The sequence below is a fragment of the Diadema antillarum genome, unplaced genomic scaffold, assembly GCF_040938485.1.
Source record: "Diadema antillarum isolate AM-2024a unplaced genomic scaffold, OU_Dant_1.0 seq00000809_RagTag, whole genome shotgun sequence".
NCBI lineage: Eukaryota > Metazoa > Echinodermata > Echinoidea > Diadematoida > Diadematidae > Diadema > Diadema antillarum.
The window spans coordinates 574,709-600,379 of record NW_027271689.1 but is presented as its reverse complement, the minus strand read 5'-3'; the positions used below and the strand labels follow the sequence as shown (position 1 = coordinate 600,379).

The 25,671-nt window shown below is 36.5% G+C and overlaps 1 protein-coding gene across 1 annotated transcript in view; it reads right to left on the bottom strand.

The window, feature by feature from the left end:
- Positions 1-23,126, bottom strand: part of LOC139739633 (cleavage stimulation factor subunit 3-like) — a 38,208-nt gene extending 15,082 nt beyond the window's left edge. The window contains exons 1-9 of the mRNA XM_071650243.1: positions 22,987-23,126; positions 11,352-11,453; positions 9,460-9,555; positions 4,882-4,914; positions 3,788-3,987; positions 2,560-2,686; positions 1,780-1,857; positions 1,152-1,314; positions 620-729 (exon numbers count right to left, since the gene is read on the bottom strand). Coding sequence (XP_071506344.1) covers positions 620-729; positions 1,152-1,314; positions 1,780-1,857; positions 2,560-2,686; positions 3,788-3,987; positions 4,882-4,914; positions 9,460-9,555; positions 11,352-11,453; positions 22,987-23,019 — 942 coding nt within the window. The 5' untranslated portion in view covers positions 23,020-23,126. The remainder of the gene's footprint in view (positions 1-619; positions 730-1,151; positions 1,315-1,779; positions 1,858-2,559; positions 2,687-3,787; positions 3,988-4,881; positions 4,915-9,459; positions 9,556-11,351; positions 11,454-22,986) is intronic.
- Positions 23,127-25,671: the final 2,545 nt, after the last annotated feature.

The window sequence follows — 25,671 nt, the reverse complement described above, 5'->3', positions numbered from 1 at the left end:
TATACGTCATCAATCGGTTCAGGGGTGTTGGTCACGTGACTATCTTTTTCGCAAAAGCTGCAACGGGGTCCTCCAAAAATGTGATATTTGGGGGAGTTTCTAGAAGCAATAAAAACCGGAACGACACTGACAACATATTTACTTTGATAATCATGACATATATTTTACATTTCTTTTGCATATTAAAACATTTTGCAAGCATTTTATTAGGTCTTTAACCCTATTTGGGCTCTGAATACTGCTAGGTGATTGGCACAGAAAACCACATAGTAGTACACATTGTCCATAAGTCCCTGACACAAAGGGCTAAACGGAAGCTGCCTCATCACACACTGGACATTAATTGGCAAATACAGCAAACATTTGTGATAAGACAAACATCTGTCAAATTCTTCGCCTAATGCATATAATCCATGAACACACCCAGCCTTTACATCAAGGAATACAAAGCCCATTAGAGCATTCTTTGGACAGCCACAGTGGTGTACTCAACGTGTGTGCTTACAGTGTACCCTGTAACCAAAAGAATATAGAGTTCAGTCTTGAGAAAACCGTAGAGGCTAAAGGCTATATATAAGACTATACACCAATATTTTTCCCCATTCCATGAGTTACTTACCCCCTTCTCTGTGAATATCCTGCTGGCGTTCTCCAGGTAGAGGGCAAACTCGTACCATACATCAGGGTGATGCCCCAAGCAGAGCAGACACTGCTCATAGGCAAACATCACTGGAGGGTGACAGAAAGAGAGTTGAAGATGGGCAATATATTATGTAAGAAGAAGCTACACTTTATTTTACATACACACAGAAACATATCAATAGGATTGACAGGAATCCACTATTTGAAAGATTGATTTATGTCCTCAAATGGTGAGAAGGTAACATTATGTTACATATACTGTATTGGTAATGTTACAAGTATGCTTTGTTGAAAACATAAAGGTTCTGTTTTATATGCTTCTAAATCTATTCACACAAGAGTTGGAAAATTACTGATAAGGATAGAGTAGCTGTGCATGTGTGTTTTGTGGAGGAAGGGAGAGGGGTCCCTATAGCCTCACTTCCAGGCATTGAGTATTGTCACTGACTAATCCACCCTTCAAGTCAACATCATAAAAAGTGTCATCATCCAGATCTAAAAAATGTTACCTCTCTTAGTAATGAGCATCTGGTCCTCTGTCCTCAGTGGGTTCTGCTTCTCCCAGTTGACATACTTCTTCCATAGCTCAATCTGCCGTGCCTCCTCGGCGGTGCCAGTCGGTGGGACGGACGGGGTGTTGCGGTTGAGACCTTTGGTGATGGCTTCGTACTCCTGAGTGGTGTGGAGGTAGGACCAGAGTACACACAATGGTCACAAGGAGACTCATCGTCAAAGTGTGTACTTGGGATTAAGGTCAATTTATGTGAGCACAGTGCAACAGACACACATAGGCCTACCAGGTACCCTGATTTCTTTCATGCCAATATTTTGCATTAATCAAATTCATGAAATTCTTCCGTTGAGATGTTTTCATTGCAACTGATTGACAAATTGCCCTACATCGACGTAAATAAGCACTGAATTGAGCGGTGTTGTTGTTGTTGTTTTTTATCTAGGGTGATGTAGGGCAATTTGTCAATCAGTTGCAATTTTGCATTAACTCTGAGGCATATCACTTATGTCTATTTTCCCATCTGGATCCATGGTTTTTTTTTTCCTCAAAGTGACCTGTTCTGGTGTTTTGATTCTTAGAATCAATTATGACCTCATGAGATGCTCTTTTCACCATTATATTACCTTGGCCACCCTCCTGGCATTCATGTAATCTCTGCTCCTGTCTTCCACCATCTTCTTGGCAATCATTGGATTGATGCCCTGAGTGAGGAGATAAAAGAGGATGACAAGATGATGATAAGATCAAAAGAAAAATACAAAATAGCATATCGGTAATTATGGGTGAAAGTATTTCACCACTGTACTGATGTTTGAAACAGTTCCACTGGACTACACTGTTGGTTTGGTTTTTTTGCACACTGTAACATTAGCAATACAAATGTATGCTTACCTGTGGTTATTTGCAAAGAGTACAAAAACAAGAAAAAAATTTTTTTTTTTTCATTTGTTGTTTCATCTAATCTGCATTAATCAATTCGACCTTAGTTTGTTTTCTTTCTCTCATTTTCTCTTCTTTTTTTTTTGGGGGGGGGGAGGGTGTTGACAGCTAGGCAGTCTCACTAGTAAACTAGACAAATTACCTATGATACATATAATATGTACATTATACAAACAGGTAACAGAAATTTTGTATGCACTGGTTAAAAAAAACAACAACAATGAGAGTTGAATTTGAATGTGTCCAAAATAATACAAGTTTACCAGGGGGATGAATGAATCACATAAATGCAATTAACCTGTTGAGGATGGACTGATTTTGCTACAACGCACATTTCCCATAGACACCTGCCCAAGTATACTCGGGACTCGTCCTCAACGGGTTAAACACTGGGAAAGCTGTGATCCTGTGAGGTTATACAGCATACAGCCAGCTGAATAGTGTATGTGATACATATCACTTACATTCTCATAGTTGTTGTAGTCCTTCCAGAGAGCTTCAATGTTTGACATGGGGTTGACGATGCCTCTCTGAAAAACTCTTCTCACTGCTGTGATCCTCTGATTCTCTGCGTAGGAACCCACGGCTTCACTGGAACACACAAGTACAGGTCCATATCACTTTTGATTATATGTTTATACCTTAAAGACTCATCAGTTTGTGTTTAGTTACCACTATCAATGTATACCAAATTATTTCGTGCTCCAGTTTGGCATACAGTACATAGCAGTTGTGGTTCATGCCACTTGATTCAGAGCACACCACAAATGCAAAGTCTTTTCATACATCTCCTCCCCCCCCCCCCCCCCCAAAAAAAAAAAAAAAATAATAATAATAATATAAAATAGATAAATAAAAGTAATAGCTAAATACTTTGAATTCTATACAAAATGAATCAAAAAAAAGAAATATAATAAACTAGCAGGTTCCTCTGCAAAGACAATACAATATGTCACTCTGATACCCCCCCCCCCCCCCCCATTTCTGGAGTGAATTCTTTCTGCTTTATTTGTCTCACACACTTCTTCATTGTCTATGCCTCTAGTTAACATGGACTTCTGTGACCCATACAAAGCTAGTCGCACACTCTGCACACACATCCACACACATGCAAACAAACAAACAAACAAACAAACAAACAAACAAACACAAAACCAACTACTGTAAAAGTGGTTTCTTTCGCGGTTTCCATCGGTGCCAACTTTTTCGCGTGTGTTTAAATTCGCGGTCGGCAAAATCTGTGAATTCACAGTCGGCAAAAACTGCTTTATTTTGCACATGAAAACTCAAACTAAAATCAAATTATTCTTTATTTATTCAATAGAAATCAAAACTAAATGCGGGCTTATCTGAAATTCCATCTCTCTCGAGTACTTTATGACATGCTTGTACCTACATTGCGCGGTATCGCTGTGTGTATGTTGACTATCAATACACTCAATGCGCGGAATCTTCGTGTGTGCATGTGCGCAATAGCGTTGTAACAAGCGGCGAGTTCAAAACATTTTCGCATGATGTTAAATTCGCGGTCTAACCTCAAAGCGCGAAAATAAAACCACCGCGAAAGAAACCACTTTTACAGTACACAAACCGCACACTCATAAACATGGAGCATTCAAACCTTGACAAAGTCATAATTAACTGACTAAAAGTAATTGAGCATCAGTGATACCAGCCAACTGGCATACTTACACCCCCTTCAGGAACTGAATGTAGTCATTCCAGATGGGGTAAGAGAAGATGTCCATCCCCATCTTGTCCAGGGCAAAGTCGTATGCCTGTGCCATCTTCTCCCTGTAGGATGATAGACTCCCTTTGGTCTCTTTGACGTAGGACAGGTAGCACTTCCACAGGTCGATGTTCATCACCTTCATCAGGCATCGTTGAAACAGCTGGGAAGCAAGACCAATCACAACCAGCAATTGAGACCGAGACTTACAAGATTTATAGGTTGTTATATTTGAAGGAGTTTCATGCAGCCAGTTCCATATAGTGCTTGATTTCTATATTTCCAACTAGGCATAAAATTACCATTGAGTCTTTCCTTGCAGTCCAAGAACATAAACTCCAGCTACATGGACATCATTCATTTTACAATATACAATCATATCAAAGTCACCTCTAGAGATCAAAGTTTTAAAATTCTGAAACATCCTTGCTGCTTTTTTTTTCTTGTGAATAAAACACAACTGTCAGTCTTAAGCTTATATCAAGATAAATGTATAATCTTTTATAAATATTAAAAGATTTCCATTCATGACACCTTTTGTTTTGTGAACATATGAGGATAAGTCTAGCCCTACATTCATGCCACTAAAATCTGTTCATTTTATATTCTTACCATCAACATACAATGTACTTTGGCCTTTATATCACTGCTAATTTCTATCCTAAGCTTATTTACCCGACACCTTCACATTAAACAACGTCATAATTACATTGCATATTTTCCAGAGGTTGTGACATGCTCAGTACATAGCCTGGCTCTTATTACCGCAATCATCACTCTGCCTCAGACTAAAAGACTTAAGAGTGAAATATTTGACCTTTGTCATGTTATTTTTTGAACATAATAACCATATAGATGTAGTGGTTCTTAGTGTGTGGTATCAAGCACAAGTAGATGCAACTCAAAGCTCAATTAAACTCTTAACTTCACATCATTGCAACAAGTGTTGGACTGGATTACTTTCCAATGTACCTAACACTCCAAATAAAAATGTTCATGTGAAGCATTCAGAGTGAGCAAAGGACACAAGTATGAAATGAAAAAGAATTTTACTAACCTTTTCCACTCTCTCATAGTTCTTACTCTTCATCTGCAGGTGAAAAGGTGGAAGTACCACAAATTTGATCCTCAGTAAAACTCGACAGCAATTTAGAGAGACACTTTAATATTTTTTTCCGGGAATAGCCGCTGGACGACATTGCTATGATGAAATTAACATTTTTGCATGTATGTTCTGATGACACATGAATAAATGAAACATTAACATCAATAGACAATTGAGCTTAATAAACAAATAAGTTTGTAGAGAAAATAAATGAATAATAATTCATTGATATATTAATGAACAATTGAAAGTGAATATCAAAATCCAACAAATCCATGAATCATTAAACAAATACATTCAGTTATTTTAATACAGCATATTTGCATATTAAAATACAAATATTTTTTGTCTTTTTGATTGAGATTGAGATTTTCTTCAGAGCATGCTCTCAATACGTTATATAAAAGCATAGCAAACATATTTCGCAAAAATTCCCCATGGTTTAGCCTCACAGCTACACTTGTGCTGTACTGTGGCCGCAGAATGGGGGGGGGGGCACTACTTTTTTGGCTCTGCAGAAAAAAAAATAGGGAAAAAACACCACACCCATGAATTTCCCAAAATGGATGGGGGCATTGACCTTGATCTCCCCCCCCCCCCCCCCCTAATCCCACAGCCTGCCCACCCTGAAAAACATTCCAGGGCTCCTAATGTATACTTCAAGGTGCTAGATAAGCATTTGCCTGATTGCCCGAGGCAAGTTAAAATCAAAGTCGGGCAAGTGTTTTGGAACATTGACATTAAAAAAAAATGCTTGCCTGAACTGGGCAAGCAAAAAGTTGTGAAGCCACCTTTTTTTATGTATATTCCTCACTACAAATTCACAAAGTCAACCACACAGAGACCCAAAGATAATGACAGTAAGTAATGCAACACACTTTAATTTTATTTCAAAACTTTCCAACACTTATATGAAGAAGCCCCAAAGCAAAGCAACACCGATACTCGATAGAACCAAGTTTGTTACTTTATTGTGTCAAAGTGCGTGAATCAATGTGTGCTGTATATTCAAATGATAAGCCCTGGACTTACATAATTTTCTTAGATTTTGGACTTTCTTTTCAGGCAAGTACAATTCATGTTTCGGCAAGTGTTCTGCAACAATTTGAATATCTGCTTGCCCGATCAGGCAAGTGATAAAACAATAGTTATGTAGCACCCTGTACTGTGTTTCTAAGATAGCTCTTACTAGGTGTATTTAGTTTTCGACTTTGAAAACAAGTGATGAGTTATAAGAATGGGCAGTGGTCCCAGACTTGATGTGTTGTTGTTCTTTTCCTTCTATTTTTTCTCTTTCTTTCTATTTGTACAAGTGTGCAAACACATTAAAATATGTATTCCTTTACAACTGAAGACTGAGGACAGAGAACAGGATGTGGGAGGGGCGTCCCTTCCCCCCCCCCCCCCCCCACCAGTAGGGAGTTTTCTTGCTTTGGGATGAGAAATTGTGCAATTTGGCACATACCTGTAACAAAATTATGCTTGCATATATCTTTAATCTGTTTGAATCTAAAATGAATGAAAGACTATCATGAAAGACATCACATTGGCTACTTATTTTGAGTAAATTTTGGTCAATGGTGAATGAGTTTAGAATGTATGACTGGTGTGACTTAGTAGGGTCCCTAGATGACACAATACTTTGGAGACCTCTTTGGATTATTTATTTCGAATAATAAACAATCGTAATAAGACACAGCCACATATGTAACATCTTCTAGCCATCAAAACAGAAAAAGGAAAAAGTTACTTTACACTCAGTTTAGCATTAGTGGGCATGACCTATGTTTATTTATTGATTTATGTTTGTTTTGCTGTTTTTCTGGGAGGCATGAGAAAATGATTGCTGGGTGGGTGAGCATGAGATGGGTCGCTTGGGAGTGAGACTCACGACATAGACATGAGACTTGGTAGATCTTCACTTTCTCTTTGTCAAACCTAAACCCATCTTCCTTTGTTGGATAATGTGACATTTGTTTGAACAAAATTGTTTCCCCATGGGAGAATTATGTCTGACTCATGAGAAGATATTACAAAGATATTGCCCTTTACAGGTGTCATATAACATTTGACATCCCGGATGGAGTTATATTTTGCCCAAGAGATTATATTTCCCTGAGGCGTGCAGTGCTACTTAAGGGAAAATATTGTCTTTAGCAAAAAATATAACTCCCTAGGAACTGTCAAATGTTGTATTACAATAATAGACAAAGTAATGTTTGTTATATCATAAGGTCTACATAAATACCCACTCTATTCCCATTGACAGTGAGTCAAATTCTGGAATTATTATATTACCAGACCTTCGCTGCATTATTTATATGATTGCATTCTTACCAATCACCAACCAGTATTTCTGTAGACCATAATAATATAACATCATAGTCCACTGTCACATGATCTTCATCTAACCTCCAAGTAATATTTGACCGACCCATAGTACAGGGGAAACTCGGTATAACGAACACTGCTATAACGAGATATCGGTTATAACGAGGAAATTTTCTCGGTCCCAAATTTCCTTCCACACAAGTCTATGTAAAATGCTACTCTTATAGCGAGATCGGCTATAACGAAATAACTGCTATAACGAGATAAATTTTGTGACTTCCAAACAAAGAAAAACATAGTAAATCAAACCTGCTATAGCGAGGTAAAGCAAAATGCCTTCGGTAAAGCTTTACTTCGCCTGTGCTATCATCTTCCGAGATTGTAAAGCTTGATGCGCCAAAAACTGTCTTGTACACACATAATCATTTTCTTCAGTGCACTCCAGCTAGCACTGCATGTTGTACGTGTGAAGTGTGTGTGTGCACGCACACTGATACATGCAGAAAATGTGGTGGGACGGCCATATGTATACATGACATCATCATGACGTTTAGCAGGTGTGAGGCAATCTGATGCTGTGATTGGCCTTCTACTTAGGGAATTCCCCGTCTTCACACACAATTACACACAGTCATAATGTACATACAGAATGTATCACATACACACACAGCATTGTGCAGACCATAAGCTTTCCACACAACACACACCCATACGATAACCACATACCAATCCACAGACGATCTTGATACAATCGCAAGCTATATAAATTTACAAATTCAAACATCTACAATTAATAAGATTAACACATTCTTGATATTGGATTTCCTTGGCGAAAAACATCTTCTTACCCATAAAGGTGAGTAATTCCCTCACACACAATATCAAGTTATCAGTATTGATTGAAATATGATGGGTAGTCCCACATGTGCAAATTAATGTCGTTATTTTATGCCTTCTTTTATGCCTATACTGATATAACGAGATATCGGCTATAACGAGGAAAATGACTCGGTCCCGACCATCTCGTTATATCGAGTTTCCACTGTATTACCACAGCAAGCCCAAGACAGACAGTTTTACAAAGCAGAGCAAAATAAATTAAAATAAAATCTAGTGCCACAATGCTAACCAAACTTTTTGTGAGAGGGAAATTCTACAACAGCAAAAAGCTACTCTGAAAAGAAAGACTCTGATTGTAAAAGCACAACAGTGAAATTTAATTAAAGTCCAGCTATAGGTAATGTTAAGAAATTTTGAGACATGCTCATTTTTGCAAAACAGTTCTCAAACAATTTATTTGAATATGTGAGTGACCTGTGTCATCACCCCACAATTTTTCTATTGAAAATTGTGTCCCTTCCCCTTGCCCTGTTCCCCCCCCCCAAAAAAAAGAGACTAATAAAAGATTTTCTGCAATAGAGGTGTAAAATACATGTATAATGTTGTTCCTGACTGAATAACTTCACAATAATAACCAGTCAGATATATATTTTTTATTTGGATTTGTGACTTGGGCATAATATAACCATTTTGTGAGAATTAGCAAGTTCATTACTTCCCCCATTTTGTTGCAGAATAAATATCTTATCAGATTTTGATCAAATTTTCACTGTTGTAATAGTAAAATCTTACTCTTTCTTTTTAGACAAACTTTGAACTGGTACGGCTTTCCTCCATTACTGTGGATTCTAGTGTCTGAGTGTCGTCTGACCTTATTCATGTACAGCGTGCTCACGTTATAACGAACACGGTCATAACGAAATTCCCGTTACAAGGAAGTAAAATTTCAGGCCGCAACATTATCCGCTGTTTTTTTATTGTTTGTTTGGTTATACCGAAATTTTGATATAACAAAGAAAACTGCCAATCCCAAGGACTTCGTCACAGAGAGTCCACTGTACCATGTTGTTGTTGTTGTTGTTACCGCTCCTCATCTCACTAGGTATTTGTGGCTTATTGTATCTTGAGAATAAGAAATGCAGTAATTCCTCCAGTTATTTATTTGGGTCATTTCCATGCTCTGACACCGACTGCAGGAAATTACAATTATGAGCAAAACTCCTGAATTTTATGTAATGCTATAAAATACAACTCTGAAATTCAGAGTAGTCCATGTGTTGGACATTTTTCAAAGTTGCAAATCAAGTCTCCATAATGACTAATGAATAGAATACTTAGCAAATGAGAACCAAAAATAACCTCTTGCTCCACATAAGTCTTCCAGTAGCGCCCAGAGTTTGTGAAAGTTGCCACCAGAAGCTCATACAGCGTCCGTGCCTTCTCCACCGGTTGGTTCTAGAATCAGACATCGAGGGAAAACAGAATCGAGGGGAAAGGAGCAATGGTTTAAGAATAGTTGTACTCCTTTGAAGAGTGGCTCAATTTCTTGTCACATGTCAGATGTGCCAAGTAGAGAATTTTAAAGTAGCTGACTGTGTGTTGAACATGCTGTGTTTGAATGTGCAAGTATAAAGTGTAGTTATTTCAGTCTCTATCTATGTATCTACACCATGGAAATGAAATGCTTGTTGACAAAGACGGTTGAAGAGTAGAAAAAGCAGAAATAGCAGGAAGGATATCTCATCTAGACATCAAAGAGATAATGAAAGATAACGAAAGGAAGGTAAAGGGTACAGGCACAAGAATCTGAACAAAGGAAGATTAAAGCTTGTTGTCAGGGTTTTATTTGGATGTGCAATGCATATCATGCAACTGTAAAGTGTTCATCTGTCACAAAGTGTAACACGTGTGTCAATGCAGGTGATTCATTGTAACTACACTTTGTATTTGAATGCATTCATGTACGAGGCTGTAAGATAGCATCCTACATTCATTGTATTCATGAAACAATGTTTAGTGGGTGATTGCAGGTGTAATCTCTTGGTATCAAGATACATTTGACACTGTCAAAGCATTCAGTAGTGTGTAACACACACTTAAACAACTGACACTGAATACAGACATGTAGAGGTGAGCACATTCTAAAAAGCACAACAAAGTCATAGAGTCATCAATAATTATTCCTTTTAATACCATTCAAGAATATTGATATTTACCCATTGTATTCATCACTTATTTGAAGGTAAAAAGAAAATATTGTCTTGCAAGGCAAACAATGTGGCAAATCAAACATGTAAAAAAAAAATATTTACTGGATATTTTTACTCGTATATGTACCTAATTCCTCAGATACATTTGTATAACATATTTGCTTGCTTATCATCTTTAGAGATATTTCTTGGGCATCATCATAAAACATCCAGTGTAGATTTCTTCCATCTTCAATTTCTCCTCTTCGTGTGACCTGCATCGTATCTGGGGTGGTTTGAATTTCTAATAAAAACCTCCACTAAATAATAACTTAAAGTAATTGCTGTGCAAATTAGAATTATTTTTACATACCCTTATCATCTGATTTTCATGGATTTTTTTTTCATATAACTTTTCAGGGTTTATACAAACAAATTCCTAGTATTTCATTCAAATAAGCAAATTTATTATTACCAAAACAGAGCATGTGAGAGATTATTTTCGTCAAAAATTAACAATCAAATTTACGTAACATTAAACGTAAGGGAGTCAAAACCAAATAAAATGAAGGAACAGAGGGACACAAATTTAAAACATTGGCAATGACGTCTCAAATTATATGTACCACTTCATTTCTCTTACATACATGTATATTTACATTTTCATTATAAAGGAAAATATATTGTCACTTGTCATTTACAAAAAAAAAAAAGAGGTGTTAATACAACTATACCTTGATATCAACATGAGAGAACACAAATAACGACACAGAAGTAATATTCTTTTATGACAAATTTATTTCTTTCTTATTTCTGTCACATTGCTGCATCTTCACCTCAATGTACACCCACTGATAGTGATAAAACCAGTAGCTCAATTTAAAACCTTGTATATTAGGCAGTAAGAGACACACAAATGCAAAGAAACACAACACAGAAAACATATGTTTCAATGTGTTTTATTCAGGATAAATACATATTCTTTTATTTCCTTTCTTTTTAATTGTTCCTTCACTGTTTGTGTGTGCGCCTTTGTGTGGTTCCGTTACTATAAATTCTTACCTGGGCTTCTCGTAATAGAATATTCCATGCGTCCGTATCAAAAGAATACACTTCAATTTTCCTTTGGGCTTTCTTGACTTTCTCAGGCACATAGCCCCATCCCTATCACGTTGGAAATGGAAAAAGAAAGGGAAAATATTATGTTAGCATTGTCACTATTGTTTGGCATTTCAAAAATAGCACAAGAGCTTGGGGAACACACACACCATCCTCACATTCCACAAGGAATCACACTTCATATATGAGACTAAAGGTTAAGAATCTACTGTATACGCCATATATTTTGGGAGTCTAAATTTTCGCAAATCGGGAATTCCCGATGATTTCGTAAGTGGTTGAATTCGCGATCGTGGAGTCCTGTACCGAATGAAGAAATGTACACGCATACGTCACATCCACATCGGGATCAGAGTCAATATTTTCGCGTTTTTAATTTCGCGAATAGCACCTGACTCGCGAAATTCGCGAGAATAAAAACCTCACGAAATATTTGGCGTATACAGTACCTTGTAGGACTACATGAATATGCACTACACACATGATCTTCACACACACAATTGTCTGTGGAGTGTCCAAAGCCCATTTCTGCAGTGCTTCCATATTGATGAATCCATAAAGTTCAATATGATTTTGAACTATTTCTTCACATTTGAAATTTGCATACAGGGTTGTGTGCAACACGTTGAGCATAATGTACACATCCATTAACATCTACTTGCAAACAACAAAGTTTTGGTAGCATCATTTAATTATACAATGTGAGTTTGCAGCATCCCCTTTTGAAAGACACTCATATTGGTTCTGCTTTATAACACTTGTATCTTGATCTCTCTTTTTTTTCCTACTTTTTATCTATTTATTTTTTGACAAAGAGTGTCATCATTTAGCAACCCTATCTTAAGTAAAAGGCATTGCTGGACTTGGAAATGTGTTTACCTGCAATGAACTTTTCCTAAGGTATTCCTCAAGTATTCTACATACAAGGTAAAACACTGTATTGGCTTGACAATTGGCACACCCTGTTGCATTCAGTTTCTTCAAATGTCTGCCAGAGAAAATGCAGTTTGTAAAACTTTTTTTTCTTGTGTACCAATCACCTTTGGGAAGTTATTCTTTAAGCTTTTGTGGAAAGCATAATGAAGGATCATAACAAAACACTGTTAAATACAAAACCTAATGCTTGGCATACTAACATGGAAGCCTTGGCTGTAAACGAATTGAAGACCAATGGATATCAATTCTGGTACCGAGGACACGTCTGTAAAAGTCTTTATGATTTGGTCTGCAAAACCTACATCACATTCTGCACAAGTATATACAACTGAAAGTGTTGTATTGATCAAATTACCCATCAATTAACACAGATTTAAAGCCAAAGTACACAAATGGGACACACACACACACACAAACACAAACACACATTTATTTTGAGAGATACTGTTGGAAAATTGTTTTGATTAATTGATGCTAGACATTTGCAATTTGCCTTTGGATGGTATCCAAAACTGTTTTTAACTAAATGAATTCATTTCACAAATGAACCAACTGAGATGAGTAAAGTACACCTATCAACAACAACAACAATAATAATAATAATAATAATAATAATAATAATAATAATAATAATAATAATAATAATATCTACAGGGCTATGCTTGTGTGCACAATTCTGACATATAAAAAAAGTAACACTGAATTTGAATTACATGTATAGTTATATGCTATCAGCATGGTGCTCAACCAAGCCAAGCAAAATGGAAGACAATGTTACAGTACTTCAACGGCTGACTCTGATAAAATTTAATTAATCTGGTTTTGTAGTTAAGAATGAACAGAGACAGAGAAACACTATTATCAATCTTGTGAAACAAATGACTGTACTGTCATTTCATCTTCTCTTCAATAAACTGCTTATTGGGTAAATCATGAATAGCATTTTCAAATTATAGCAGTCACATGCAAACCCAAGCTCTTGTGTCATAAACGTAAAGTATGGACATAAGAAACACAACGAGCAATAATTGACACAGTGATAAGATCTTGAAAGAGCACAGAATTTAAACATGATTTATTTTGATATAAATAATGAAATTACCAAGTTGTAAATAATATGGACTTGAGGAAGTCAACATACAACAAAATAAAAAAAAGGAAGAAAAATTCTGGAATATGAAATGGGCAGCTAAGTTAATCATCTTGAAAACATCATTCAAATATGTACAATTATATGTACATGACATAACAGATAATCAATAAATAGAGCCGAGTACAACTGTAGATAAAGCAGCGTGTACTTCATATCATCACATTACATGAAGCTGTAATTCCCTTTATAATCTATACTGTAGGATTATACTACCAAAAAATGTATTTTAAAGTGCAATATGCATACAAAGATGGTAAAGTCTGTGTTCTTTTAATGCTCTTTTGATGATAAGCTGGTTTAAGGAAGTCAGTTTCAACTAGCATTAAATATAATTTTAATCAACATTTATGTTGGTATTTTTTTTTTCTACAAGTCTATTTGTAAAGTCTTATACTTAAAATGTATTGTTTCCAAGACTTTATCTATAAAACTATTTTGTTACAATAGTCAGCATCAATATTTCATACAGACTACTTAACAACAATATGCATGTCTACACACTTGACATGCACTTCTAATTTGAATAAATTACACCAACATCACCTTATTTTTTTTTTCATCAGACTCTTTGATCACAATTACTGATAAAATAATGAATCAAAACATGATACATTATTTGATTAGAATAGCTACAGTGTATCTTTTTTCCTACTCATTGCAAGTACATGGATATGAAGCAATGAAATTGTATGTTTTTCACTGCAAGGGAACAATGTATTACAGATAAATGCAAAGCAAAACTTATTCTCAATTTGTTAGTCTGCTGTATCATATTCATAATGTGCACCATACATGATTACAATGTTAAAATATTTCATTATTATGCTGCATACCTACATTCATAAATGTGCATCGTACAAGATCAAAATGATAAAATACATTCCATTATTACGAGACTGATTTCAACATCTTAGAAAACATAATGAATAACCAACAACTTGCAATTACATTACTGCCTAAAAAGGACGTACTGCACACAGTAACGATCTGCAGCTTTATCCCCTATGCTCTTTTCAGCTGACAATGTACGGTAAGTATTCATTGGCTGTTCAACATCCCCAAAATAAGATTTTGCTTACAACAGCCTTGAGCACGTCAATATTCTCCAAGCATTAAGCAAATACTCATATTAAATGTCATATACCAGGTATGTATAATTGAGAAGAACTCATATGAACAAGAAATTAAATGAAATCTTGTGAATATGAATGACCCTTTGACATCTTATTTTCAGCATGAAACACTTTTTTTTTCTTTCTCTCTCTCTACCCAATGCAGAGCATGGAACAGCCATAATAACTACTGTATTAACATACCCATATTACTGTTTGATATTGCCTCGCAATTTGCGAAAGTAAACTATTGGTTTTAAGGATGTGTCATTGCAAGCCATTCTGAGTGAATCTTGCTGTCATCTTTATACATTTAAAATACTAGTAGTCATCCTGATCATCATTTCCTTGCTAATGCTTAATACTTTTGCTTATTTTTCAATATTACAAGGTATTTATACTCACAAGATTAACATGAACTCTGTCAAAAATGGCTTTGCAATGTCAGCAAATGACACTGATTGTGTATATTCTGTTTTAATTCTAAAGGAAACAATTAGAGGATGCATATTTCTTTCAACCAGTAAACAAGACTTTCAGACAATAGAAGTGTAATCACACAGAAAAATATGTAATTACCTACATTGTCTTGGTGTCCCACACATACGTAGTGCAATGGATCATTAGACAGTAACATAATGCGCATTATTTCATCAAGAAAACAAAAATTACGAAACAAACATATAATACATTGTACATACTAGATGCAAAATTACACTCATTGTACATGTAGTCTCACTTCACATTCCTGACACAGCTTCAAATCTCTTACTCTCCATCTACATATTGTTTATACGTTGGTCATTCCTCACATACGAAACACTCTGTCCTTGGCATGGAACATACAAGTTACTGTACATTTGAAAGAATGAAGACCATATTCTGTCACTGCTCAATGAGTTTCTTCCCATTTTCTCTCTCTCTCTCTCTCTCTCTCTCTCTCTCTGGTCTCATTTGATGTGGTACTTTCATCGATTCACAACTTCAATCAATGCAATTTCCTCTTCAAGTTGTCTCATGGTTTTGCTGTCAGAACCTTTGCCAGTTTTTTGTTTTTGTTTTTTGTTTTTTGTTTTCCAAAGGATGCCATCTTCCATTACAGGTTGGCATAGTGTGACAATGTGCAATGTCTTACAGCACTCGGTAAACACAAAGTACAGCACACACACACGTAAGACAATTCTCACACTACTAACAAACACACACACACACACACACACACACACACACACAGACATACTCCACATATTATTTCATGTCAGCCGTTTCTAATATGGTTGCTAATGCAACTCTGCAAATGGACCACAAGTTGTCATGGGAATCGTTCCTGCTCCTGAAGGAAAATAGATCAGAATGTGTTTAGTACAGGGGAACCTCGTTATAATGAGGACCTGAAAACCATGTGACAATTACCTTGTTATACACTGTATATCTGATTTTTCGCGATACAAGGTTTTGTCACTATCTCAGGATACAAAAACAAAGAAATATGAGAGTTGGGAACTGCAAAATCACCTTGTTTTAAGAGCTGGTTTTTTTTTTTGTTTTTTTTTAAATATCAGACCTCTACATAACGAGGTTCCATTGTACATTACCAGCATTTGGACAGGAGCAGTACTGTAAGAATGTGCTCATGAACAAAGCTGAAGCATTTCTGTGCATGAACTATTTACTTTGCAACACAACAGTTTCGGACGCGAAAAACTGAAAGGTATTCAATATGCCAATTTTACTTCAGGCCTTATGGTCTCTGTGGCACCAAAAATGTCGTCTCAAAGAGGACATGGGCATTTTTATAAATCTTACTTGATTCAATCAATGATGTTCTATATACACCAAAAATACAAACATAAAAAATAACTCAAATGGTGTACAGAACAAACGAAACCTACATGTCCATGTACTGATCGTATTCAAGAATATTGCAAAGATAATGGCACATACAGCAGAAATGCTAGAAAATTAAAAAGTGTATCCATATGGTTTGGTAACTTTTGATGAAAGTCTTCATTGCTACAACACAGCTGGATGACTCACTTCGTTGAGGCCTTGAAAAGGATCTTTGGTTTGCAGGACACCGTACAAAAAATTCCTTAGAAGCAGTGATGTCCAAGGATATTAACATTTATTTTGCATTAGAAAAATAATTTACAGTTGGAGAAGTGTTCGTAACATTTGCTTTCATTAGATACACACAAATGAATGAAAAGTCAACAAAAAAGACAATTCAAATAAAGTGTAGCATTCAAAACTGGTTTGCTGATGTATCAATCAATTGGAATTGTTTATGTTCCAAGTCTTTGAATACTACAGTCCAAGACTGGGATTTGAATGAGAATGCATCTCATGGAATGTTACAATCAATTAACAGTTGACTTTAAACAAGACACCAATCAATTACATGTACATCATATAAACTGGGGGAATTCACTGTATTTTGAAGGTCAATGACGATATACACGTACACATATACCTTGTGAGTTGGATTAACACGTCACATCAGTGACTACTTCAGTTGTATGGCATCTGTAAAATGAATCTACTGTAATTATGAAATCAGCATCTCTAAGATATTATGTTTGTACTGTACAGGCAGCTGACATTGAAAAGCAAATCTGCTTTCTAGTAGAAAGACAAAAGTACAATGTACAATGTACATGTACAACTTAACACAAAAATTTACCAGAGTTTGGCTCAATAGCATTTAAAAGCTGCCATAAGCCTGCAATACATCCTATTAATTTCAAGTTTCTTGAATTTCATTTTCAATTGGAACTATTGTAATTTATTCTCTTTAATTCAGCAGTTCTTGTGAGTATAACTGTACAATGTAGTGTACATGTTATGGTTACAGCATACAAGCTATTATTCAAGATCATGTGCACATACAGTACATAGTGCTCTGTGTGCACAATGACAACACCCCTTTCTGATTATCGTTCCTAGGTTGTACTGTAACCTACAGTGTATTACGTCTGAGTGATCAAGTCACCACAGGGTTACACCGTAACATTTACAAATGTAATACACATGCTATTCTGAACCTGCAAAATACCTTGCATGTATGTATCATTTTGACCATTTGAAGTGAAAACATAGTTCTGGTACGGGTTCAAGAACCCGTCTTGCACCATTTCATCTAATTGCTTGCAGTACACGTACACTGTATATCCAAATAGTCTACCAAGAAACTTACCTGGATGGTGCGATTTGCCGGAATGATGAGTCCTTTTGGAGTATTTTGAGATCTAAAGTCAGTATACCGACTTTATTCCAGAAGGATCCAGGCTAACTTGGTCTCAGGGACAACTCGGTCCTATTTCAGACAATTTACACGCAGTTCGCGATCAGTATACAGTGAAACCCCGTTATAACGAGGTCCGTGGGACCGGCGATATTACCTCGTTATAACCGGTACCTCGTTATAACCGTACGCATCAAAAACAAAGAAAAACATAAGCATGACGTCATATGCCCATCAATCAAGCTTAGGAACATCCTTTGCGGTGTTATTACACAATTATGGATCATTGTTATTGAGAGAATCTAAGGGAAATTATTTGTGAATTGATACAAAAAAAGACGAACAAAGTAGGGATTGAAATGCGTTAATTCTTTATTTTTCTTCCAAATATCTCTTCGCATAATATATGTTCATACGTTCTTGAGAAGTAGGCCTACTTGGCAGGATCATATTCGTGATTCTCTCTACACCTATCTCTTCCTCTTGTATTGAACTATTCTGAAAGAATGTTTTTTCGTTTGTGAAATGCAGTGTAAAATGACAATGAACAAAAAATCAGATTGTATAAAATGCATATTTTTTCTAAACACCAGCGCAAAGAAAATAAGAGTAGTAACACACATACGTTGTTTACTGTAACTGGCGAAGTATTTTACGCTGTTGGTGCCCAACAGGAATGCAATGATTTCATGAATCATTTCAGCTGTAATCCTATACAATGTATGATCGTTGCACCCGAAGGGATGAAAAATGCGTTCTTTATTTTCTTCCGACAATCTTTTCGCGTTTTGTACTTCCGTTCTTAAAAATTATGTGGCAGGATAGAATTTGGAATTGATCCTTTTTACGCAAAGCTGTACCTGTTGGTGCCCAGCGGGAATGTGATGATTTCATGAATTATTTTGGCTGTAATTATATGATTGTTGCGCCCGAAGGGATTAAAAATGCGTTCTTTGTTTTCTTCCGAAAATCTCTTCGCGTTTTGTACTTCCATTCTTGAAAAATGTGCGACAGGATTGAATTTGAAAGGTTGTGATCCTTTGTACGCAAATCTGTACCTGTTGGTGCCCAGCGGAAATGCGATGATTTTATGAATCATTTCCACTGTCATGGCTGTAATCTTATACAATAATGATCGTTGCGCCGGTAGGGATTTAAGATGCGTTCTTTATTTTCTTCCGAATATCTCTTCACGTTTTGTACATCCGTTCTTCAAAAATATGCGACAGGATTGAATTTGGAAGGTTGTGATCCTTTTCATATCTGTGAAATATCTGTACCTCATAGACCATTCTGAAAGAAAGAAAAATCTTCATAGTGAATTGCAGTGTTACGAGAGTACTTGATAATGAACAAACCCGAGCTATTCAGACTGTTAAATGAGTTTTTTTTTCTTTTTCTGAACACCAATGCAAATGAAAGTAGATTAACATGCGTTATTCAACTATTTTTACGCTATCGGACTGGATCGCGATGATTTCATTAATCATTTCGGCTTTAATCATACACACATATTTACATTATCATTTGTTACATGATGATGAACAAACTCAGATGTATTCAAACTGTTAAATGCGCTTGTTTCTTTTTCTTAACACCGACCCGATGAAGTAGATTGACATGCGTTATTCAACAATTTTTACGCTACTGTCACCCGGCGGGATCGCTATGAATTCATTAATTATTTCGACTTTAATCATATACACTCATATTTACTAGCCAGCAAAACAACTGGAAGTCGGAACTAAAAATGGAAAGGATATAATGATGCGTTTTCACGCATTGTAAAAGTCCATTTTTGGCCACGAGTGTAGCTACATGAAAAGTTTTTGAATGCTTTATTTTTTTTCTCGTTGCGGTGTGGTCTGACGTAATATCACGCACGTGTATCTCGCGAAAAAGAGAATCGAATGATTTTATTCAATAACTTAGTAGGAACATCGGAAGGTATTCCTGTGTCTTATCGCATGGTTCAGAAGAAAACATGAAGGAACGGTACTCTGCAAAACGGGAAGGAGACTTGGATAGCGTGAATTTGGTTTTCAATGTTTCGTTTGTCGCGTGTTTGAAAGCGGCAAGTCAAGAAAATGTAACCTCGTTATATCCGATCAAATTGCTTATGTTTTTCTTTATCATGATGCACCAACATTGTCCTCGTTATAACCGAACTCGTTATAACTGACTCGTTCCGCCATAGGTTTACATGTAAAGGAAAACAGGACCGACGCCATCACCTCGTTATAAGCGGTTCCTCGTTATAACCGAACTCGTTATAACGGGGTTTCACTGTATTGTACACATACACACGTACAGTAGCGTAGGTGCACATTCAATTTGTATGCATGCCATTCATTGCCAAATAGGTTCTTTGATGCGCACGTTGTATCAACTCAGCCCATTACTGCAACCAGCCAGAACGTAAAGTGCTCCCATACAAGTTGTAGTACAACACTGTACAATGAGGGACAACTTGCTCCCTGTCATCAAAGCGAGACTGAGTAGTCCCCGAGTCCGAGTTAGCCTGGATCCTTCTGGAATAAAAGTCGGTATACTGACTTTTATTGACCCAGATCGGATAAGTTCTGAGATCAAGACTCTGGCGATCCTTTTTGGTTAACATTTTGCATTTTTGTTGTTACCCAACAAATATCTTGTTATTACAGCGTTATTCCACACATTTCTTAGGCAAATGTGTTTTGGAGCGAAATTTGACAGTTCTGCAGGCATACCAGAACTATGTTTTACCCTTAAATAAACAATAATGCACACAATGAAAAATTAGGAATAGAATGTGATGGTAGAACAATAAAAATTGTACAGTGCACTCCCATTATAACAAACATCGTATTCATAACAATATTCTGGTTACAATGAAGTAAAAATTCAGGGTGCAACATTATCCGCTCTGTTTTCTTTTCTTTTTTTTTTCATTTGTTTGGTTGATAATGAAATTTCGATATAAAACGAAAGAAAACTGCTGGTCCCAAAGATTTTTTTTTTTTTTTTTTTTAACAGGGAGTCCACAGTATTTTACAATGCCGTGTGTAAACACGAGCACACTGAAACCACATTTGTATGAGCACAACTACAATTTATGACAATGTGACATTTTTAAGGGTGCATTACCCACTTGTGAATATGTATCTAGCACATACAGTGCAGTATATCTTATGGGAAGGAAAAAGAGATGATACAGGTGGAAAGCAGAGTTCTTTTTGTTTGCATGATGCCATAACAGTCCATTTCTAAAATTTTGGCTCAAAGCAGAAGCAAACAAGTGCATTGTATAAAGTCCGAGAGTTAAGGTCTTTTTACTTCAAAATCTCAAAAGCTTATAACATTTTCTATACTGTACATTGTATACACTCAATCCTATATTGTATGCTTGAGTTTTTGTCTAGACACACTTTCCCTCAGCCTGGCATAGCAATGCTAGTGTTTGAGACCAGGTAAACTTACTGTATGACCTTAAAACGATACATTGACATTCAATCAGAGAATGGCATTCTCACATGCTTCAGACCTCTGTATAATGTCATTATGATCCTCCTACTTTGGAACTTACAGATAACAGGTCTATACTATTATTATTTTCTTTTCAACAGATTCATTCATACGGCACAAGCCCCCATAAGCATGTACTCAACATTTTTCATTTTTGTTGCAATAAGAAGACATTACACTTTCAATTAACATAGATTGCTTCTAGACCTATGTTTCTTTTTTAGACCATGACAGAGCAAAGGGAGCTGGAGGGGGAGGAGAAACTCCTGCTTTAATCCATTGTTTGAAAGCACTAAAATTGCAAAGAACACAGTCACTAAATTCAGCAATGCATGCTCCCATCAGTTGATTCTATGAAAAGTAACATGAATATTTACATGTACAGACAGTGTTGATGTTCAGTACGCATTCTCTTTCAGCAGCCAAACCAATGTTCATGACAAAATATTCATTTTGATATATTCTTACATAGCCAGAGAAGAATCAATCCTAATGTCATTATGAGAAGCTGGAGCATGTGAAGACATTTAATTTCATAAACTCATTAAATGTAGAATATTTAGCCTTACATTGTTTATTTCTACAGCAAGTACAGGGTAGTTAATAGTGCAAGTTGTACAAGTTGTAACTTTTATAAATACATTGAAGCTTGTGAAGTCATATTAAAAGTATTAAAACATGTGAATAATAATTACAAAGTGTACACAGCAGCATATACTGTGTAGCATGTCCAAATTTGATAACTATGTTAGAACTTAGGTAGTAGTCAACATTTGCACATACTGAAATACTAGCATTTCAACTTTTTATATAATTCTATAATAAATATTATCTTTTTAGTGATCGTGAATTCTGTAATCTCATTGGTCAATCAACCACCGAATAAGTTTATAGCCCGTATTTCATGAACAAGCAGGGGGTAACTAAAAATCACATGATGACCATGTCTAGACGCTCCACATATCCTATCAACATGTGATGATGTGACTTTGTGTCCTCACCACTCCTAGATTATACTTTCAGTTTCACAATGTTCTACTGTCTGGTGTCTGGATCTGCACAGTTTCACGTGTACTGTAAAAGTGGATATTTTTGCGCGACTAATTTTTTGCGCTTGGCCGGGTAAGAAGAGTTTCGCGTGTTTTTAATTCCGCGGAATCAAGACACCACGCACAGGAACATATGGCAAGCAATAACATTCGCGCGCTTTTATTTTCGCGCTAGTTTCTGGTTGTGCGAAATGAATTTCGACACCGCAAAGATTTCCACTTTTACAGTATGATGTAAATTTACAGGATGCACACATACACAGCACGTCAGAAGCAGAAAAATTAAACCGGTGAAAGAATACAAGTGTCAGAACACTGTGGACACACCGCACCGCTACAAGCCAAACACATAACATCTGCAAAGTATTATAGAAGATCTATACATATTAATGTCTATTTAAATGACATCACAAGTGGACAGAAAATGACGAAATCATTGTCAATTGGGCAAGTTGCTATTCTACTTTGGCACTGTTTCCGCAGTCCCATTCATTCGCTTTCTTGTGTGGCTGATGTCCACGTCTACGTGTGGTCTCTACCACTCCCTGAAAAACAATAAAGGTCAGTCACAAAAACATACCGTGAAAAGCTCCGATCTAGAATCACTTGACATCCTAGTTACTTTAGTGACGGTTCAGTCGAGAATATGATGTGTATTTCTATTGTTATCGCTGCTTATCGGTCGAATAAAGATGAGGCAAAATGGCGGTGTTTCTCTCCCCCGACAGCGCGACCCTGGCATAAAGATTGAAACCACGCACACACGCGCCGCATGTAAGTGTATTGTTATACTGCACTTGGAAACTACATTCCCCGGATGATGCTTGCGCGCGCGCGATTTCAAGCATGGCCATCCAGGGAGGGCAACTGTACACTGATCCTGGCGATCGCGAAGGTCCACCGTGTCCAGGGACGAGGTGACCAGTGAGAGAGGGGCAGATCTCACCTCGGGCCCTGTCGATCTGAGCATCTAGCCACAAAAGCTTTTTTAGGTCCAAGATCTCACCAGGGACTCGTGGAGCTACAATAGCTCCATGATCTAGCCAAGATGGCGAGCCTAGAACCGCCTTGATCTGACACTCATAATATCCGCACAAAGAGATTTAGAGTATGTGTTTAAATAAGCTCTCTTTGTGTTTACCAGAGGCAAAACTATTTCTCGTGTTTGATATCAGTGCTTTTTCTAGTTCCAAGTCTCTCCAGGATTGTAGTTTTCAAAATGTTAAAGAAATATAATAAAATAGAAAAAGAGTAGTTTCATTGATATTACAAGAAACAGGAATAATGTTATATGGGGAGGTAGTTTAAGTTCACAGTTTTCTCCCTCTGTACAAATGAAATGTGTATCGCAACATTTTTTTTTCTTCAATTTAGCCTACAGCCATGACAGCGGGAGACAACTTTAAGAAAACTTACATTCCATATCTTCACCCCCATCTGCCTATCAGAATTTCTTGCTAACTAACCAGTAACAGGGGCCACGAAACCGGGGCGGGGTAAGGGGGACGGTTTTTTTTTTTTTGTTTTTGTTTTTTTTTTTGTTTAGTTTTTTTTTTTTTTTTTTTTTTTTTGGGGGGGGGGGGCTCAACGGTAAAAAAAGTAAATAGATCGGAAAATAAATCACAACACCAATGGATTTCCAAAGGTTCCATCCCTGGAGTCTTCCATGTCTAAGCGGCGGGGGGGGGGGGGGGGGGGGGGGGAGCATTGCCCTTGACACCCCCGTCTCGCAGCCTCCCCCCCCCCGAAAAAAAGTTCAGCGGTAGTGACAATTTCTGCACTTCGAGGCATCCCTTGCAACTTCTCGCCTCATCATGACGTTTCAAGAAATAACGAGCTCATGATGATGATAATGATAATACGTGTATAGTTATGGTAATATTTATCATTTTAGTGATGGCAAAAATAATGATGATAATGATGATGATGATAATATAATATTTTAGATTATCTTTAGTGTACTATCTACTCTCTCTGTAAATACCTTTTCGAAGTGCACATTATGTTTTTTATTTTCTTTTTCTCTCCCGGGCTCCCTCGCTATCCCTCTCTGTCTATCAATCGATCTATCTATCCATCTATCTCAAAATAAAAGATAGCATCAATTATCGTTTTGATTTCCATGCATTACAGGTAATTTTCTAAGCAGACGTAGTGTATCAGTGTGCACGAAATGTACCTTCGTTCTCTTAGAAGTTTCTTCATCCTGCTCTCCTTGAAGATTGTAATATTGCTATATATATATATTCTATAACATAATTTATTCATCGATCGCATCAAGGGTAGTTACAAGATCTTTATGTTTTGACAAATACACACACCTATGTGGTTAAATATACACAACAAACCACAAGCCATAAACAACGAATAAAAAGTGTTGAGATAATAAAGTTTAATTTATTTACCACCGATTTTGATTTTGATTTATCGATACATAATCTATTGAAAGAAACCTCTAAGAACTGTGATTTTTCTTCATTCTCTCATTTTTATCTTTTTTTCGTAAATGCATTTATGACATCGTTTTCTTATATTTACCATAACATACTGATAGTGGCATGGAAAATTTGTCAGAAGTGATGCATTTATGACCTTTACCCGACCCCCCCCCCTTATTAATTCTTTTTCCTCTGTAGCTGCAAAATTCTTTCACTGCCTGCGTAACCTAAAATCTGTGTTAAAATATAATAATACAAATCATAATCAATGTGCCTCATGAATATTATCAGGTATCAACCAAAGGGAAGCAACCTATATACTTTTCATCTTTGTCCTTTCCTTGACCGGTTCATTAATGCGTGGGATCACGAATTATAAGGGCTGTGTTCCTGGTTTATTTGATACAGAGTCATCATGCATGCAAGAGTATAGCGCCAACTCATACGTCACTGATGATGATAAAAGCAGAGACTTGTAAACATCTTAGTGTGCGATAGAAGGGTCTAAACAGATACGTGTGTTAGGTAATTCACAAGCCTTTCAAGTCACTATTACCTTTGACGAAATCGCTTATACTAAACAAAGCATTTTCTGCTCATGCGTGTAAATCTACCATAATAGGCTATCACGAAGTAAATCACAGGACTGGTGATTTACTCAGACCACATAATGAAGAGGAACAGGAAAAGAGGCTCAAGTTCTCCCACCAGAACTCAAACTATAGGCCTGATATCAAGACGGACTAGCACATGCCGTCCATGAGAAAAACTATCTTGTATTCTCATCAATATGTGTTGGATTATCACAATAAACACCTGATGACGTA